This window comes from Aureobasidium pullulans, assembly GCF_000721785.1.
Source record: "Aureobasidium pullulans EXF-150 unplaced genomic scaffold scaffold_3, whole genome shotgun sequence".
Lineage (NCBI taxonomy): Eukaryota > Fungi > Ascomycota > Dothideomycetes > Dothideales > Saccotheciaceae > Aureobasidium > Aureobasidium pullulans.
Genome location: NW_021941023.1, coordinates 1,206,549 through 1,225,693, shown reverse-complemented (window position 1 = coordinate 1,225,693; position 19,145 = coordinate 1,206,549). Strand labels below are relative to the sequence as shown.

General features: G+C 51.2%; 9 protein-coding genes across 9 annotated transcripts; 5 read left to right on the top strand and 4 right to left on the bottom strand.

Annotated features, from left to right (window-relative positions):
- Nucleotides 1-246: 246 nt before the first annotated feature.
- On the bottom strand, nt 247-1,845 carry M438DRAFT_312815 (Pex19-domain-containing protein). Its single transcript, XM_029902530.1, has 2 exons — nt 870-1,845; nt 247-817 (listed from the first exon to the last, which is right to left on the bottom strand). The coding sequence occupies exons 1-2, from the start codon at nt 1,722-1,724 to the stop codon at nt 722-724; spliced, it is 951 nt and encodes a 316-aa protein (XP_029764052.1). The 5' UTR covers nt 1,725-1,845; the 3' UTR covers nt 247-721.
- Nucleotides 1,846-2,148: 303 nt separating this feature from the next.
- Nucleotides 2,149-2,675, top strand: M438DRAFT_266739 (ubiquitin-conjugating enzyme; the record flags this gene model as incomplete). Its single annotated transcript, XM_029900133.1, has 2 exons — nt 2,149-2,368; nt 2,422-2,675. The coding sequence occupies 2 exons, from the start codon at nt 2,149-2,151 to the stop codon at nt 2,673-2,675; spliced, it is 474 nt and encodes a 157-aa protein (XP_029764051.1).
- A 203-nt stretch (nt 2,676-2,878) lies between these two features.
- On the bottom strand, nt 2,879-4,543 carry M438DRAFT_266996 (alpha/beta hydrolase; the record flags this gene model as incomplete). Its single annotated transcript, XM_029900149.1, has 1 exon — nt 2,879-4,543. One exon carries the CDS (start codon nt 4,541-4,543, stop codon nt 2,879-2,881), a length of 1,665 nt encoding a protein of 554 aa, XP_029764050.1.
- Nucleotides 4,544-5,330: 787 nt separating this feature from the next.
- On the top strand, nt 5,331-7,301 carry M438DRAFT_342989 (ABC1-domain-containing protein). The gene has a single exon (XM_029904883.1). It carries the CDS (start codon nt 5,389-5,391, stop codon nt 7,132-7,134), a length of 1,746 nt encoding a protein of 581 aa, XP_029764049.1. The 5' UTR covers nt 5,331-5,388; the 3' UTR covers nt 7,135-7,301.
- A 1,664-nt stretch (nt 7,302-8,965) lies between these two features.
- M438DRAFT_266244 (acid protease) lies at nt 8,966-10,274 on the top strand (the record flags this gene model as incomplete). The annotated part of the gene is made up of 2 exons (XM_029900088.1): nt 8,966-9,348; nt 9,401-10,274. The coding sequence occupies 2 exons, from the start codon at nt 8,966-8,968 to the stop codon at nt 10,272-10,274; spliced, it is 1,257 nt and encodes a 418-aa protein (XP_029764048.1).
- Nucleotides 10,275-10,728: 454 nt separating this feature from the next.
- M438DRAFT_332335 (uncharacterized protein) lies at nt 10,729-13,458 on the top strand (the record flags this gene model as incomplete). Its single annotated transcript, XM_029903495.1, has 1 exon — nt 10,729-13,458. The coding sequence occupies one exon, from the start codon at nt 10,729-10,731 to the stop codon at nt 13,456-13,458; it is 2,730 nt and encodes a 909-aa protein (XP_029764047.1).
- Nucleotides 13,459-13,499: 41 nt separating this feature from the next.
- M438DRAFT_332334 (uncharacterized protein) lies at nt 13,500-14,487 on the bottom strand (the record flags this gene model as incomplete). The annotated part of the gene is made up of 2 exons (XM_029903494.1): nt 13,500-14,131; nt 14,184-14,487. The coding sequence occupies 2 exons, from the start codon at nt 14,485-14,487 to the stop codon at nt 13,500-13,502; spliced, it is 936 nt and encodes a 311-aa protein (XP_029764046.1).
- A 741-nt stretch (nt 14,488-15,228) lies between these two features.
- Nucleotides 15,229-16,040, top strand: M438DRAFT_133859 (uncharacterized protein). The gene has a single exon (XM_029898842.1). The coding sequence runs from the start codon at nt 15,357-15,359 to the stop codon at nt 15,942-15,944; it is 588 nt and encodes a 195-aa protein (XP_029764045.1). The 5' UTR covers nt 15,229-15,356; the 3' UTR covers nt 15,945-16,040.
- Nucleotides 16,041-17,018: 978 nt separating this feature from the next.
- On the bottom strand, nt 17,019-18,493 carry M438DRAFT_342985 (alcohol dehydrogenase-like protein). The gene is made up of 3 exons (XM_029904882.1): nt 18,127-18,493; nt 17,571-18,074; nt 17,019-17,516 (listed from the first exon to the last, which is right to left on the bottom strand). Exons 1-3 carry the CDS (start codon nt 18,409-18,411, stop codon nt 17,244-17,246), a joined length of 1,062 nt encoding a protein of 353 aa, XP_029764044.1. The 5' UTR covers nt 18,412-18,493; the 3' UTR covers nt 17,019-17,243.
- Between the last annotated feature and the right edge of the window lie 652 nt (nt 18,494-19,145).

Genomic DNA, 19,145 nt, shown 5'->3' with positions numbered 1-19,145 from the left:
AAGGAGAAATACATCGTTTCTCGCCTCGAATGGAGGCGAGCGTCGAGGATAAGAGAAGGACATGTTTGTTTGGATGGGAAGAGTGGTTGTATTGCACATCTCAAAGCACAGAGTACATGCTTTCACACATCCACATCTCATGTGAGACGGTGAAGATGACTCAAAGGACACGACCAACATGAGTGCAACACGAGCACAAGAAACAGCAAACGAGCAGTAAGCAAAAAGAAAACAGAAGTGTAGAAAGAGCCCGTCGCGCGAGGTATACAAAGAACCATCGAGCAAAAAGAAATAGCACCTTGCTTGCAAATGGTCACTCACAAGCAAGGTACCAAAGACCGTGGGCAGGGATCGAACCTGCGACCTCCTGTGCTCATCGGGACCACGTTAGAAGCGAATGACCACGTGCCCGAACTTAACGCAGGTGTGCTACCACTACACCACCACAGCTGAATACTTGCAAGGGACTAAAGATACCTAACATATAAAGATTGGAGGGTGGACAAGGCAGCAGCAGGGTTAGTGGCGGAAGCAGTGGGTATGAGTCAATTGATGACAGTCAGCAGACTTGAGGACAACAAGACCTCCAACATCAGAGAGAATGGAATCTTGGCCAATATGACGGACTTTTGTATTCGGGAATTTACAGGTCGCTTGCAAACATTGAGATCGTGGGTATCTTTTTCATGTCGGGACAAACAGCAAATATGCAAGTGTGGGATTATTGCTGGTTGCAGCCGTCGGCTTCGCTGAGCATATCTTGAGCGGCGTTCATGTCGCCAACAAGGCCAGGCGGAGGTGCTCCAGCTGCTTGCATCTGTTGTGTGTTAGTGACAACTAAGCTGTAAAGAGACAGATGGGGCTTTTACCTGTTGCATCTTATCAACAATGTATTCTCTGTCCTCCTTGTTCTCGTCATTAAAGTCCTTCTTTTCGAATCTGTCGACAATGTCCTTGACGACAGATTGCTGTGTCTTGTAGCGTTCCAGATCCTCTTTTGGAGTTGAGTCCTTGTTCTTTTCTAACCACTCGGGGAAGTTGTCGTGTAGTTCCTTCATGGGTTCGTAAAGGATATCCTTGTTGACGAGTTGCTCCATCATACCCATGAGCATGGAGTTGAAATCCCCTTGGTCACCATCCATGGCAGGGAAGTTTCCTGATTCCAAATCTTTGAGCATTTTCGCTAGCATGTCTTCTTCGGAGGAGCTTGCTGCTGCAGCAGAGGCAGATTGACCGGAAGCCTGCATGCGTTCCATGGTCTTTTCGATAGTCGAGGCAAAGGCAGGTTTGGCGGCAGACGATGATGTAGGAGGGGTAGGAGCTGTCTTCGGCGTGGATGACTTGTCGGCAGTATCTGCTGAGGGGACGGTACCGGCAGCTTCTTGTTCAGCAGCAGCGCTGAGCTCTTTCATCATTTGCTCGAACTGTTTTTGCATTTCCGGGTCTTCCCCCAGACCTCCGAGCAACTCGGCCATGCCGGCTTGTAATTGACGAGCGAAGTCGTCATCTTCTGCAGGCGCTTGTGGTTGGGCCTTGGCCGAAGATGATGTGGTCGGCTGAGCAGTATTCGAGGAAGAGGCGGCGCTAGCGGCAGGGGCAGATTGTTTCTGGTCTTGTATAGAAGCAGTCGAGAAGTCGTCCAGCATGTCATCAAGGTCGGAGAGATCGTCCTCATCAGGGTCCGGAGCCATATCCACGTGTTGTTCGGCTTGTTTGTCTGCCATAGTGTCGATCGAATGGAATTGCAGTGATTCAAGGCAGTGACGATCAAGAAGAAAGCAGGAGTTGGGAGCAAAAGTTCACTGTCGAGTCCTCAGCATGCAGGAGCAAAAGCCGAGGCTCACTCGGACCGCATGCCTTCACAAGGAACCCGTCACCGTCAGCGACCGACATTGCGGGGTCTTGTTTGCTCCGTTTGACTGCTTGATCGTTGATCGTTGATCGTTGATCAGATTAGACAAGGCGGCGCGACAGTTGTGAAGCAGCACAAAGCACAAAGCCCTCTCTTGTCTCGTTCACTTGCAACAATCGCTCGCCTTGTCGCGTCTTGATCCAACCCTCCGCCTTAGCTTGCCCTTACACCCCGTCAACATCCCCGTCTCCGAAACACTACGCCACTCACACCACCCGTCATAACTGTCTCACACCATGTCGCTCTGTACAAACCGTCTCTCCGAGGAGAGAAAGCAATGGCGCAAGGATCACCCCTTCGGCTTCGTCGCAAAGCCCGCAAAGAACTCGCAGGGTGGTCTTGATCTCCAGAAGTGGGAATGCTCTATTCCTGGCAAAGAGAAGACTCTCTGGGCCGATGGCTTGTTCAAGCTCGAGGTTCAGTTCCCTGATGAGTACCCTACCAAGCCCCCAAAGTGTATGTGATCCTCTCACTCTACCCCACCGATTCTACGACTGACACACCTCTAGGCAAGTTTGTTCCTCCTCTCTTCCACCCCAACGTCTACCCCTCCGGCACCGTCTGCCTTTCCATTCTCAACGAAGAGGAAGGCTGGAAGCCCGCTATCACCATCAAGGAGATTCTTCTCGGCATTCAATCTCTGCTGAACGAGCCCAACCCCGAGTCGCCCGCTCAAGCTGAAGCCTACAACCTCTTCCGCAAGGATCGCGCTGCCTACGACAAGAAGATCAAGCAGGTCGTCAGGGATAACCCGGCTCCTTGAAAGCCTCACCCATCGGCTATCTATGCCTATTTACTCTACGATAACGACTCACGTTCTCAAGACACTCAAAAACATGCTATAAGCGAGGAGTTGGAGGGAATTGGGAAATCACTGCTACGTCGAGAATCAGGAAGAGGTTTCAAGGTTGTTGATAATGTACTTCATTCGGGCTCGCTATAAAGAGGGGCCTAGCAGATTCACTTCTACGACGACGAAGCCACCAGTTTTCCCAGAACCTCTGCCACCTGGTCCGGCTTTTCCACCATGGGCAGATGGCCAGCTCCCTCGATCTCGACACATTCGGCGCCATTGCTGCCGTATCTGGCAGCCATGTCCTTCATAGTCTTTGGCAGAACTCCATCTCCACTGCCAACCACAAATACACCTTTAACTTTTCCATCCTTCATGCGCGGCTGGAAGTTGTAATCGCACAGTGCCTCCACACTCTTCCTGAATCCTTCCAGACTGTTGTTGATGACCATCTGCTTGACCCTTTCGCATTCCTTTTCCATGTCACCTCCATCGTAGCTTTCCTTGACAAACCATCTTCTGACCGTAACTTCGGCAAGTTGTTCTCCTACGATAGTCTCGTTCTCTTCTCCACGAGCATTTTCTGATTCGCACATGGCGACTCTTTCGCCCCATGCCTTTCTGTTGACTTCGGGGTTCTTGTCGTTGGTGTCGCAGGCGATGAATGAGCCAATTCTGTCAGGATAGGTCAAAGCAGCGTTGAGAACGGATGCTCCGCCCATGCTGACACCGATGATGGAGGCGGCCTTGGGTACCTTGAGTGCGTCGAGCAAGGAGATGATATCTGATGCCAGAACGTCCATGGTGACGAGCTTCTCGCCAGCCTTGCTTGTGCGGCCTCTGGTGTTGTATCTCAGGATACGGTATTGGCTGTTCTTCGCCAGGAAGGACTCTACAAAGCGATCCCAGATGCCGTAGGAGGTCAAAATGGAGTTGCTGAGCACAATCAAAGGTGCATCGGGGTTTGTCGAGCCCTCAAGTCTGTAGCCGAGCTCTGCACCATCTGAAGTTGTGATATAAGACTCGACGGCACCGCCATCGTTGCCAGTAGAGAAAGTCCTGGTCTGTGTAGCCGGACTCTCCCACTTTCTGAATCCTGCAAGAGCAAAGTTTTGGAGATCGCGAGGAGCAGGACCGAAGGTGTAGTAGAGCTCATACTCACGTCTGACCTTCTCGGCCACGAGGTTCGTCATGATATCCTTGGCCCAAGGAGTCTCAACTGCAGCCTTGAACTCGTCACCACCAAGTCCGTTCTCCGGAGCATATTCATGCAGAGCCATATACTCGACTTCATCCTTGTTATCGATGGCAGCAGTGACGTAACGTCTCGTACGCAACCAACCCTTGACCTTTGCCAACATATCAATATGCTCCTCTTCATACCATTTATCCAACTCTTTGCCATCTTTCCCTTGCTTCAATGACAGTCTCACAGAAACCATCACATTGCCTCTCCCATAATTCTCAATCTTCTCCAATTTCTTAAAGTCCGCAGCTTCCCTACTGCTCACCAGATCATAACTTCTCCTATCGATATCAACACTAGGGCGGATATCTCTTTCCCTTTGCGTTTGAATGGGAGCACCGCGGAGAGCGAGGTAGGGTTCGGCATTGAAGGCGTCCATGTCATCGGTATCGTAGATGGCCATCCATTCGTGCTTGCCCTTGCCTTCTGAAGTGGTGGTGTCACGGGCGCGGTAGCGGAAACCGTTGTGGATGAAGGGGAGGCGAAGGCGATTGGGACCATGTTCGTTATTATACCAGTCGTGGAATTCGGCTGCTGGGAGGGAGGCCGAGGGTTGCATGGTAACATACAGGATTCCCGGTGTTCTTGCCATGATTGCGTGTGTGGTTTCGTACTCGTTTCCTTCTTGTCTTTGGTTTTTGGATCTTGGAGTAAGAAGTATCTGGAGGACTTATCTGGCGAGAGAGAAACAAAAAATCATGTCCGTCTTTCTTGAGGTCCAATTCTACACTCCCGAGTCGGGTAGCCGACTACCTACGGCGTGAGCTTGAGCATCCCGAATGACGATGCCGTTGCTCCCCGAAGACAAAAGATCTGGTCCGTGAGATGAGGGGTAGTGGGGTCGTCCTTTTGCTACGGCAGAGGTAGCGGCACCGGGACACGCGTTCTCAAAGTGTTCCATACAAATCTCGAAGATGGAAGCAGGGCAACCCTGGCTCAGGGTTCCAGTTGCATTATCTTGTCTAGTATGACCATCTCGGGCACGTGAGTATTAGATTAGCTTTGTTAAACGTTTGTAGCCCTACGGGACCTGCAGCAACTGATAAAAAGATGTAACAGTCACTTCGGACAGGATCAATATGCATGCAATTATGTTTTGCTAATTGTGGGAAACAACTTAGAGATAGAGTATTCTTAGAACCCTCCACATCCGGTAAAGCCGTATTCTGTTAGCAGATTCCTGGTGGCCATGAACGTAGCAGAGAAGAACAAACATGAGATTGTGATGCCTGAGCAATAGCTTTCTCTGCATGGAAAATGTGAATAAAGCACAAATATATTATGCGATTGTATAAAATCCGATCAGGAGTTCGGAGGAGATCGGCGGCGTTGCAAGTCGACCATCGGGCGTGGAGTTAGCGTCATGCAAGTCGAGGCTTCCAGGGTCCCTGTATTTTTTCGAAGAGGCGGCAGTAACATTCTTTGCGACACGATGCGATGAAAGGAACGTTTGGATGGGCTCATTTGTTCAGGTCTGCGGCAGGGAAAGCGCCGTGGCACCCGCGACCAGCCTCACACCAATCCTGGACCTCCCCTATACGACCCAGTGATGTCCTCAACAAGCGCGCATATGCCACAGGGGCCGCTCCGACAAAGGCCAAAAGGTCTCGAACTCGCCTCTACGTTGTAGGTGGCATTGTCGTCGCTGCTGCTGGTGCTGTGGCTGTCAGCGACGATGCACGATACGTCTGGATCGCTGCTCAGCGCACTGGTAGAGTGGTCAGCACTCTTGCCCTCAATATCAACGACTACCGCCGTACCCTAAACCAATATGACGCCCTCCCCGAACCCGACTACCAGGCTCTCCTCAAGGCTTGTCATCAACGCTGTGCCGAGCGTACCCTGGTTGTGCTGCAAAAGAATGGTTCTATCTTCGTCAAGCTGGGACAGCACCTGAGTAGCATGAACTACCTTCTGCCCTCCGAGTGGTGTGATACTTTCATACCATTGCAAGATCAATGTCCCGTCTCCTCCATGGAGAGCGTCGAGGCCATGGTGCTGAAGGATACCGGAAACACACTATCCTATTACTTCTCCGAGTTCGAAACGAATCCAATTGGCGCAGCATCGCTCGCTCAAGTCCACCGCGCGACCCTGCGCGAGACTGGTGAACGGGTTGCTGTCAAGGTTCAACATCCTGCTCTCGACGAGTGGGCTACTCTCGATCTGGCTCTTACCCGCTTCACCTTCCGTACTCTCAAACGCTTCTTCCCGGAATATGACCTGACTTGGTTGAGTGATGAGATGGACCAGAGTCTGCCTAAAGAGCTGGACTTCGCTCTTGAAGGTTCCAACGCTGAGCTCGCCCGCAAATACTTCGCCGAAGTCGCCTATCTTCCTGTTGTCATTCCTAGGGTTCATTGGGCTCAGCGACGTATTCTTGTAATGGACTTTGTGACTGGCCGTAGACCTGATGATCTTGCCTACCTAGATGCCAACAATATCGACCGCGACGAGGTTTCTGCTGCGCTTGCTCGCATCTTCAACGAGATGATCTTCGGGAAGGACGCCCCGTTGCACTGCGATCCCCACGGTGGAAACATTGCTATTCGCTTGAACAATTCTAAGCGTGCGCCCAACAATTTCGATGTCATCCTGTATGATCACGGTCTATACCGTGTGCCAGACAACGCTCTTCGTCGCAGTTACGCCAAGTTATGGCTCGCTGTGCTGGACGCCGATGAGCCACGCATGCGCCAATACGCGAAGGAGGTTGCCGGTATTAACGATGAGCAATTCCCTCTGTTCGCTTCAGCAATCACTGGTCGCGATTACCGCGTTGTTACAAAGAGCGTTGCTACATCTCGAACCGATGAGGAGAAAGAGGCCATCTCAGATGCGTTAGGCGATGGCATGCTGGAACAGCTTGTTCAACTCTTGGGTCAGGTCCCTCGTGTCATTCTCCTCATCCTCAAGACCAACGATCTTACACGCAGTCTCGACGAGAACTTGCACACCCGCCAAGGACCCGTCCGCACCTTTATGATCCTAGCACGTTATGCCGCTCGTGCCGTTTACGAAGAGAAGATGGAAATATTGGCCGCTGCTGGTTTCGGTCCCAGAAGACTCTGGCGCAGATTTACCGCCTGGGCTGACTTTGCCCGCATCGAGTTCAAGCTTTCTGCATTCGAGACGTGGCTTAACATCAAGAGGCTCTTGGGCATGCAACCTACAGTCATCTAGTAGCCAAGATTGTAAGGCGTTTTGTATTAACCTGAGCGATGGCGTTTTTTGTTTTTCTGTTTCCACCTGGGATGGAAGTGTTTTGTTGCATTGGTTTATAGACATTGGGCCTCGATCTCGGCCTTGTAAGTAATAGATCACTTATTCTATGTTTCTACTGTCACGACTTTTCAACAACTTAAGCGATGCTCGACTATTGTCTTGGTCTTCGTATCACTAATAGAGGTTCAAGCATAATAAGCTATGAATCCGAAGTGTCAAGGACAATGAAGCCTCTCGAACCTTCAAGCCTTCGTATCCACATTGCTGTTTCAGCGAGCACTGGTCAAGGAAGCGAGCGTTCGTGAAGTTGAAGATATCGCAGATATCGTGATATTTACAGGATCAGCATGACTCGACCTCAGAGCAGAGTACAACGCAGCATGCCCAGCTCTTGGCCGAAAACATTCAAATCATATATATCTGACTGGATGCAAAAAGTAGGTGTCTATATCTCTGATCGCATGCAAGGGGAAGTCAAAGCGGGCGGCAGCAGCCGGGGTTGATGTGTTTCAGCCAGCCTCGTCAGAAACCGATTCGGATTCAAGCGAGGTTTAACCCCTGAGGGTTTGTCCTTGTACCTCAACTTGCGACCCACAGCCGCGTTTCAGGAGGCAACCCGCAGCGGCTAGTAGGTGACTGGGCGTCTTGCAAATCTGGAGTCTGAAAACCTGTATGGTGAGACGGCTGCGTGCTTGGCTTTGAGCAATAGATTAAAGGTATATGGAGATTCTCTGCTTGTTTGATCTTGCAAGTCACAAGCTGCCTCATCTCTGCGAGACAAGAGATACTCGAAACACTTGGCTACTGAAGCCAAGACGGTAACAGCGCAGCTCGACAATGAAGAGGTTGATGCCGGTACCTTGTTGTGCGACCTCAATAATGTCTTGCTCAACCAACGTGAGCATGCAAGGTTGGCCAAACCGGATCTTTCCTGGATTGCAATTGGTTCAACGAAGCAATTGTATCTGAAGATCAAATCAGGTCAATTCAGACAGCGTGTAACTATCATTCATGATCAATGACAAGAGTTCCCCTTACGGTCGCTGACGTGCCGAGCCGTCGCATAGTCAGTCGCGCTCGGAGAGGTGAAAACAGAAAATCGAGGATCTTGTGGTTTGCTATGCTTCTCCATCGGTCATGCATGTCATAGGTTTCATGGTACTTTGATGCACTTCCCTCGCGCTGTTGAGCGAAGCCGCCCCGTGCGTACGCAAGCACCTACCTTACCAAGACCTGTCTTTCCCCTTAGTTTGGCCTTTGTCCTAAACAATAGTTGGAGACCCAAAGGTGTGTAAGCGAAGCGGGTGTTCAAAGTGTCTGGACCAAAAGGCATGTAGTGATTGGAAAGAGACAGACGCCGTCTGTGGGTACATACAAAAGTACTGTTTCGCCCTCATCTAAGTGATCGGCCTCCTCTCCTTCCACGTCCTATTGTCCACACTTCCTTCCTTTTGTGCTTTGCGCTCTTTCTATTCTCCATCTTCGGACAATCTCATTGTCGCGTAGATCTGACTGCTTCGGTTCAGTCGTTTACACTCTTTTCTTCTCTCTCTTCTGATAATCCCTCTTCACGTTTGAAGGAATTCGCAATTGATCATCAGCCACTCATTACCGCAATAATCTGATCAACATGCATCATACATTCGCTCTTCTCCTGGTGGCTATCCTGGCCACGGTTGCGCTGGCCGCACCGACTGCCAAACAGGCCACTGCACAAACACTCTCTAAGCGCTCCTTCACCATTCCTCGAATTCGAAAGACTGGCTATGTCCGTAAGCCCTCAGAGGCTATGGGTCGTGCCTACCGCAAGTTCGGCTGGTCAAGAACCACTCCTGACGGATCTCCATGGATTGCTGTTTCCAAGACTCCCACGACCACAAGCTACGACGCAGATACCTCCTCTTCCGATACCACTTCTGATGTCAGCGATGAGTCTTACACTGCTCCCAAGACTCACGCATCTGCTAAGGTCAAGACTTTCCTTGCCGCAACTCTCTCCTGGGGTGTCTCGGCTCCTGCTACGTCTTCCGCCGCTCCTGCTGCTGAGGAGGAGGACGACGAGACTGGAGAGGTTATCGCTACGCCTGCTGACAACGGCGCCGAGTACCTTTCTCCTGTCACTGTTGGTGGACAACAGCTTAACTTGAACTTTGATACCGGCTCCTCAGATCTGTATGTGAAGCAATCATCAAAAGAGAGGACAGCAAGCTAACAATTTCGACAGTTGGGTCTTCAGTACTTCCCTTACCAGCGCTCAGATCGGAGAGCACAGTGCCTACAATTCGTCAAAAAGCTCAACTTACCAAGAACTCGATGGTTACACCTTCAGCTTATCCTACGGTGATGGCAGTGGTGCCGCAGGTATCGTTGGTACTGATACTGTCGACATCGGTGGTGCAACTGTGACTCGTCAAGCTATTGAATTGGCCACTTCGGTCTCCAGCGCTTTCGTCTCGGACGCCGACTCGGACGGACTAGTCGGTCTTGCTTTCTCTACGCTCAACTCGGTGTCACCTAGACCGCAGAAGACCTTTTTCGATAACATCATGTCTGAGTTGGCCCAACCCGTCTTCACAGCAGCTCTGGACCTCGATGGAAGTGGCACCTACGAATTTGGCACCATCGATGCGTCCAAATTTACTGGCAACTTGATGTTCACTCCTGTCAACGCCAGCTCTGGATTCTGGCAATTCGACAGCAACAGCTACAGTGTTGGCGGCAAGACGGTCACGAGAAGCAATGCCACACCTGCGATTGCCGACACTGGTACCAGTCTTCTCTTGCTTGACCCCGAGGTTGTTCAGGCATATTATGCTCAGGTTCCCAGCGCTGTATACGACAGCACCACTGGCGGCTATGTTTATGATTGTTCGGAGGACCTGCCTGAGTTTGCAGTGGCTGTCGGAGACAACTACATGGCCAACATCCCTGGCTCAGGCATCACATTCGCACCAGTCAGCTCAAAGACTTGCTTCGGTGGTATCCAGAGTAATTCGGGCAGCGACCTGCAGATCTTCGGAGATGTTTTGCTCAAGCATCACTTTGTTGTGTTCCACGGAGAGTCGGAGCTTCTGGGTATGGCCGCCAAGGCCGAGTAGATATAGCACGGATTAAAGGCAAAGGGATTGATGAATAAAGCAAGACATAGCTAGCGACAGTAATGCAAAGGACTCTTGGTAGGCAACGGTGTTAATGATAAGTGAAGGATGAAGTGATGTGTATGGCTGGTCTTAACGCCTCGTGGAGAAGTTGGCGGCTCGGCTTATCTTTGGGCGGCGGTATGATTGGATGGACGGCTACGAGGAAACTGGTCCGATAACGCAAAGCATATGCGAGCACAAGAAGCACCAAGTTTGTCAGCATGCCATCGAGGGCCAGGATGTTGTCTTTCACTATGACCGAGCACGACGCAGAATGCACCATCGCCGCTGACTAGTAAGGCACACAAATCCGCCGAAGACAGAAACGAACAACTCCTCGGAGCCGGCCAGCATACCGCGGGGTACCTGAATATCGATCAGCGGCAATCCATATGACAGCTTTGTGAGGTCGATGGAACCGCAGCAGCAGCAGCCGCCGCAATCACGCCCGGGAGCGGAGGCACCAGCGGCCCAGGAATCGACCAATGCCACAGCGAAGGCGACGACGGCCAAATCACGCGCTCGCCATCGACGGAAAGAGAAGGACGAAACCGCTTCAGGGACTGCTGAAGATGACTCGAACAAGCGACGATGTGTGAGCTCGGCCTGCGTGGCATGTCGCAAGAGGAAATCGAAATGCGATGGCAATACACCCGCATGCGCCGCCTGCTCTCAGGTCTACGGCACTGAGTGCATCTACGACCCCAACTCGGATCATCGCCGTAAAGGCGTCTATCGAAGCGACGCCGACTCGATAAAGACTCGAAACTCGACCCTTCAGACGCTCATTCACGCCATTCTCAACTATCCCGAGGAAGATGTACCGGACCTGGTCCACGAGATGAGGACATGCGAGAGCTTGGACAAAGTTGCCGAAAGGGTTGTTGCTCGCGAGCAAGGCCTAGACCTGGACGATTCCGATGACCAGCAAGAGGATCAACACATACCAAATTCTACACACACCTCGTCATCCTCGACTGCGACACCACAGTTCGAGAAGCAATTGTCGACACGCGTAGGCGAGCTGAGACTCGACGATGGCTCAGTTCGATACATTGGTGGCACTTCAAATCTGCTGTTCATGCAGTCGGACAAGGAGTCTCAAGCCTCATCAGTATCGGATGCATATCCCCAGCAAGAGAATCCCGTCACATCATGGACCAACCAGACTGCGGATCCTGAGCTGGTCATGCATCTGGTCAACATGTACTTTACATGGCACTACACTTTCTTCACATGCTTGCCCAAGCACCTCTTTCACCGCGACTTCATGCGAGGAAGACCACCACCCGATACCCGGCGAAAGACTGAGTACTGCACTCCGCTACTGGTAAATGCTATACTCGCCCTAGGTTGCCATTTCACATCATTACCTGGCGCTCGCGAAAACCCAGAAGATTCAGCCACTGCTGGTGACCACTTCTTCCGCGAGGCCAAACGGTTGATCATGGATAACGATGAGTACGAAAGGCCCAAGATGACCACCGTCCAGGCTCTAGCACTCATGAGTGTACGCGAGGCCGGCTGTGGCCGAGAAGCCAAAGGCTGGGTCTACTCAGGCATGAGCTTCCGCATGGCTTGTGATATGGGCTTAAACATCGACTCTTCGGGCTTGGCCCATGGCACTGACCGTGCTATTGATTCCGAAGAAGAAGACGCTCGACGGATCACCTTCTGGGGATGTTTTCTGTTCGACAAGTGCTGGTCAAATTACTTGGGTCGTCTACCACAATTGCCTAGTTCAGCCATCACTGTGCCCAAGTTTGACGTCTTTCCAGGCGAAGACAGTGCCTCTTGGGCGCCATATACTGATTCGGGCTTCATGAGCGCCCGCGCTCAGCCTGCACGTACACGCACAGTGGCCTTGCAGATATCCGTTCTGTGCGAAATCAGTAATGACCTTATGCGACATTTCTACAACCCGAGCGACATGGACAAGAGTCGCGGTCGACAGGCGGAACTCAAAATGTTGAGTGATATCCACACCCGTCTCGAGACGTGGCGTCGCAACCTGCCGGCTGAGATGGAGCCCAAGGAAGGCGGTCTCAGTAGTGTGTTGACGATGCACATGTTCTTCCAACTTCTTTTCATTCACCTCTTCCGTCCCTTCCTCAAGTACAATCAGAGCACATCACCGCTACCGGCAAATGTCAGTCCACGAAGGTTGTGTACACAAGCTGCCGCCATGATCTCAAAACTCATGCGTCTGTACAAGCGATCACACGGTTTGAGACAGATCTGCAATGTGACTGTCTATATTATGCATTCGGCATGTACCATCCATCTGCTGAATCTGCCAGACAAGAATGCTCGTCGCGATATCATTCACGGCATCAAGCATCTAGAAGAGATTGGAGAGGGCTGGCTTGGCGCACGTCGCACATTGAGCATTCTGTCCGTCATGGCGAGAAAGTGGAAGGTCGAGCTACCTGAGGAAGCAGCGACTGTACTCGCACGTGCCGATGCCAAGTTTGGCGCCCATGGCACAGATACACCAAGCCCAATGGCGCGACGAGAGTCCATCATGACAATGATGGGAGCTTCAGAAGCCCAGCCAGCACAAAGAGCGCAGCAACCAATGTCACAACCACGCGCTGCCTGGACACCGGCACAGCAAGCGATGCTCGCCAATTCTTCTGCTCCCATGTATGGGCAGGTCCCGTTCAATGCTGCACAATCAGCTGCAAGCCCATTCAGCCTACCTCCTCAATCAGCTTCCGATCTACGTGCAACGAACTACCCGTCCTCACAATCTACGCCCTTCACGAACGGTCTACAACCCATCAACTCTGCCGAATCACCGGCGGGAACCTACACCGCCGCAGCAAGCCCATCAGACATGTTCGGTGGTGTCGAGCAACTACTACGCGAAAGTCAAGATTGGGTCTTCCGCGACCAAGCACAACTGGCCTCAGGCTTTGGGAACTGGGGCGGGCTCGACATGGGTGTTGCATCTTTGGGCCAGAGTCCAGTCAATACGGGGCCGGCTCTCGGGGCATACCCATCTGGTGCTGGATACGCTTCTGTGATTGGTAGTGTGGGGATTGGAGGACAACAGCAACAACAACAACAATCTCAGCAGCAGCAACAGGATGGATTTGAGACTATGACGAGTTATGATGAGAGGGAGTGGTATCAATGAGCTCTATATCAAGACCATACAATTGAACCAGCATTTGCCATTTAAGCTTCCCTTGTCGCCGGTTTTCCTAGATCACTTCCGATGAAGACCACCTCCACAGCCGCAAATGCTGCCGTCGACGCCGCTATCTCCAACCTTCTCGCATTCGTACATGTTGCAAGCACAAGAGCAAACAAAATGGTGAATCCTGCCATTGCACCAATCCGACCTCCCTCTGTTTGTATGAAGTACAATGCTACGATTGAGATGATGGGCATTGCGGCTCCGATCACGCTTATCAGAATGTTGTTGAACTTCAGGAGACCTTCTTGGCTGTAATGCATCGTGCCGTCGTCGGGATTGATAGTTTTCCGAAATCTGCTTTTCCGTAGGGAGGGGGAGCTTGATGCAAACGTACGCAAACCATTCCAGATATCTAAAAGTGAAGACGATAGTATCTTGGAGAAGACGTCTTGCTCCTCTGTCGTCGTCTGGAGTGTCATGAAATCTTTGTCCAAAAGTCTCTTCTCGCTGGTTGAACTGTCGTCTGATGGATTCCACGTGTATTGCTCACTGCCTCGTAGAAAGTGATCACCCTCACCCGAATGGTCAAGCCAATCGCGTAGGAAGTTGATATCAGCAGATGGTGGTGAAGGCAACGCTGAGATTGCTGATGCTTGTATCACCGCGTTATCTATTTGATGTCAGTACTACAATCAAAGACTATTGAAAGAGAACCACCATACTATACTCTTGAAGTTTCTTCCTTATCTCGAGTAGCATCTCATTTTGCACGCTATTCTCGGACCTCCTGAGCTTGCGAAAATAGGTCGAGAACTCTTGTTCATCCAGATCACTAGAGGCATCATCCTCGGCCCAGATGTCGCGGAACTGCACCTGAAGGTCAACTAGCTCCGCTTGAAGACTCAATAGGTTCACTATGTTCAGCGCGGCGAATCGTCTGAAGATGGCGATCTCTGGGTACTGGCCCATGAGATCGGCAACGCGATGGTAGCCTCGTGGCTCTTGTATAAACATTGGTATTGACATCGAGATCTGAATACTGGATGCGGTAGGAATGGAGAATGTCAGGACTCGAGACTCCGTCCAAATGATGGAGGTCGACCGATTGGAGGGGTTTCGATTGTGATCTACAGCCAATACCGTGTCGTTCCTAGACGCCGTGGCTTATCGAGCGGGCTGTGCCCAGTGGTTGCTTCCAGGTTCCCGTTCCACCTCATTTCTGATCTCTCAGCTACGGATCAATCATCGAGATTTCGCTTGGGGAACAGTTCTACCATTCGATTAAGCGCTGCAATTCTTTCAGCATGGCAGATGTGGCAGGAATGATCAGCGACATCGTGGGTGTCATGCAGAACTGGACGAACGCGGTGAACGCCATGAAAGCAGCCCCGGAAGTCTACAAGACGCTTCTCCAAGAATACCTGTCATGTATGGGTGTCCTAACGAACTGTTTGGGTATCTTCCAGATGGTGAGAGAGGACACAATACCAGGGACTGTTTTTCAAGCTGCTGCGAGTTGCGCAAGCCTGGGATCCGAGCTAGCGTCTCCCAAGGAGATCAAAGAGGCAAGCACGAAGCAACGAATTCGACTTGCGAAGGTCGACTGGGACAACCTCAAAGCACGATACGAAAGGTTTAGGAGCAGTGTAAAGATTTTACATGACCTTGCTCAAAAGTGAGATATCCTAAACGCGTATCTAGACTCTACCGAAAGCTAATGGTCCCAAATTAGTCTACTAGCAAGGCACCTTGTGGAAGGCCAGACGCAGCTTCAAGATACCTTCGACAGACAGACCGTTGTACAAACTCTTCTCCTCAATCAAGACACCGCACGCGACGATAGATTTGGTTCGTCTTTTGCCCTCTCTGGATTCGGCAGCTGCCCTTTCATTGGGATGATGAAAGATGATAGTTCCTCTATACAGGATTTTTTTAGTCGATCTGGACGTCATATCAGACCGGATTGGCATTCTAGCGTCTCTGATGCTACTTCCTTCACTATTGGGCAGATGTCTATGGCGACTTCTGTAAACACTCAACATCATTTTGCGCGAGGCATCGGTAGCAGGGACCCTGGATTAGGTATCGACTTGAGCATAACCGATAGCACTATTACCGTGACACACGAAGACAAACCCCGATACATATCCGCTCGAGCGAAGTACGATACTGGGAGCGAAGTCAACTTCACCTCTTCTGAATTCGTAACAGAAAACGGACTCACGCCACTTTTGAACAGACTCGAGGACCCAGAGATCTTTGTTGGGCTGAACAATCAAGAATACCATGTAAAGCATACAATCGTCCTACACTGGTGCGGTTCAAGAATGCACAAAGTGCGGACTACAACGTTCTTTGTGGCCGACGAGGTTCCGTATGACATTCTTCTAGGCAACGAGTTCATTCTGCGCAACCGCGTCTTCGACCCGCAGCGAGCAGCTCTAGCTCTCAGACATAAATACCGCCACTCTGGTAAGCTTTAAGATATGATCGGATCGGATCGTCAATCCGTTGACTTTCAGATCAGCTCAACGCGAGGACGACGAAAAACAAAGGCAACAACATCAGGCACTTGCCGCACAAGAACATCAACGTACCAGAGCTGAGGATGCTCGTCAACGTGCTTTGGAGAGAGAAGCTAAGAAAGCGGCGAAGCTCCAAACGTCTGCATCATCAATGGGGTCGAGTCACCTTGGCGGCCAACCAGGAAGCACGCCATCAACAATTGAGCCATCTCTTGGTACTTCCACTAGCATTGATCCCATCGCACAGAGATTAATGACCATGTTGACGAAGGACTTGATGATCCGGAGCGGGACCCCTTCAATAGACGGTTCGTAGTAACATCGCACAGAGCTTAATACAGGAATTTGGACATTACAGTCTACCCACAATCACCTGCTATTGATCCTCGACACTCACCTATAGTATCAATACGGACAGGGCAACCGTTACCGTTGAATAACTTGCCATACACTCGGCATGTTGCTCAATACCAGATAAACCAGCATGTTTGCGGCGGAAATCACTCACAGCTCTCGTGTGCTTAAGAGTCGCGTCGGACCCAGGAAGGAATAAGCAAAGGGCTATAGGAACGGACTAGGAGAAGGCTATCAATCTACTTGGAATGGTCTTGACATACCCAGAGCTCGTGCCAAACGGCCAACAAAACCTCTGCTCCTACCGCCAACTCAAACATCCCTACGAAACTAGATACATATTCGGCTACAATGTTGGTCACCCCCTCGCCTGGGAAGGACCCGAGTGGGCCAGGAAAAGTGGAGGCACTCCTGAAGAAATCAAGGCTAGACTATCCGCAGAGCAGTGAAGGGAAGTGGAAACGGAGGTTGGATGTCCACTCAAACATTCTATCGCTATCCAGCGTCTTCAAGCGAAGATCGAGGGAAGGGGAGAAACTTGAGCTTCTCTAGGAGAAGTTGATAGTTGTGGAGATGGAATCAATCATTGGACGATGATGAGAATATTACCGAGGCATAGATGGCCACCACCGTTAATAAATGTCTCCGCTGCTGAATGGACAGTGACGGGAGCAAGAAAAAGAGAGTTAGCAACTGTCATAGAAAGAATATTGATAAAAAGTTGAGTTGTTTTGCATAGAAGAAGACCAATAAATTATATACAGGAGGTCGAAAGAAAAAAGAAGAAAGAAGAAACAGCTATTTCGCAAGTGCCAACTACTAGTCATAATCGTGCCAGACTCTGCCACTTCCAAATGTGGTCCTTGCCGGTTTTTCCAATTGGGTCGAGAAGTTCCAAGCAGTTTACTTGGAGGTGTCGAGGACGTAGCGACCAGCGATTTGTCCCTTGTGCATCATGTCGAAGACCTTGGGCAGCTCCGAGAGACCGACGGTCTTGAAGGGAGCCTTGATCAAGCCCTGACGGTAGAACTCGATGGCTTCGGCGGTATCTCTGCGGTTGCCGACGTAGGAGCCCTTGATGGTGATCATTCTTACGACAGACTCGAAGACGGGAGCCTTGAGGAAGGCACCTGCGGGCAGACCGATGCAGACGACGGTACCACGAGGGCGGACGTACTGTGTTGTGTTAGATTGTGATCATAGGAAATCGATTGAAAGCTCGTAGCATACCTCAGCAGCCTGTTGGAAGGGCTTTTCGGAGACGGCAAGAAGGATGACGGCGTGGGGACCAAGGCCGTCCTCGGTGGCAGACTGGACATCCTTGACGACATTCTTGCTCTTGCCGAAGTCGACGAAGGCGTAAGATCCGAGCTCCTTGCACATCTTCTCCTTGTCGTCTCCAGAATCAATGGCAATTGTGCGGATGCCCATGGCCTTGCAGTATTGCTGTGCGAGAGAGCCAAGACCACCACCAGCACCGACAATGGCGACTGTCTGGCCAGGGCGAACACCGGACTCCTTGATACCCTTGTAGACGGTAATACCGGCGCACAGAACGGGGGAGACTCCGTCGAGTGGGATGTCCTTTGAGAGTCTGGCAACATGCGCGGCCTTGGCGACGGCGTATTGTTGGAAGGATCCGTCGACAGTGTAACCCGAGAGCTGTGCCTTGGGGCAGAGAGGCTCATCTGCTTGCATGCAGAAGTCGCAGGAGAGACATGTGCCATTGATCCACTGTAGATGTCGGTCAGCCAGGCTAATTGGAGTTGAGAGCATGGATACATACCTTGATACCAACGTGGTCGCCAATCTCAACTTCACTGACGAGTTCACCGCGGCCAACGACTACACCAGCACCCTCGTGACCACCAACAAGAGGCATCTTGACGGGAAGAGGCCAGTCGCCGTTCATGGCGTGGAGGTCGGTGTGGCAGACACCAGTGAACTTGACATTGATGAGAACCTCATCGGGGCCGGGCTTGGGAACGGGGATCTGCTTGTATTCAAGCTCGCCGCCGACCTTTTCGCAAACTTGTGCCCATTGCATCTCGGGGATCTGAGGAGCCGACATTGTGGATTGATATCTAGTTGGACTAGAAGGTGAGAAGGTAGAAGGTGGTTGTGGTTGATGGGAGGATTGTTTGTATTGCTTGGTGAAAGGAAGAGTGAATGCCAGGCAAGAGCAAAGTACTTATGTCTTCTTGAGCTTTCTGAGCTTGAGGCAGGCCCGAAGTGAGCTCACCCCACCTTCATAGAGGGGTCAATGTGCATCGGTTGGAAGGGAGCTATTCGGCGCCGTGTTCTGCAGGCTCCCATTGAGCTCGCGCGGTAGTCCGGAGCTAAGTCATGCCTGCATGGAGTGGCAGGAGATCTCACACTTCCGGGCGTAAGTAAGTCACGAAACAGTCACCACGAACTAGTGGCGTGGTGGTGCTGTTTCCTGCTATTCCTATAAGGGCCGATATAACGGCCTCATTATTACCGTACACGGTCCGAATCAACCGACGAGTTCACGGAAGCTGCTCGCTGAACAACACCTTGGTTGGGAAGGAATCGAAAGATCTAAATCCTGACGTCTCACGTTTGCGGCGTCTGCTGTCATGGCGTGACCAAAACGCGGACATTTTTCAACGCCCCGATCCCGAATGCTGCCGCAATGGCAAGACAGAACACCGCAAAACTCACAGAGGTGTCTACAAGCATCAATTGATGGTGGATTGGACAGAAGAAGCTCGAGTAGGAACGCTGTAAACAACGTCACAAAAAATGTTGGACACAGGGTCATGCCTTAGTTTGGCAACCCTG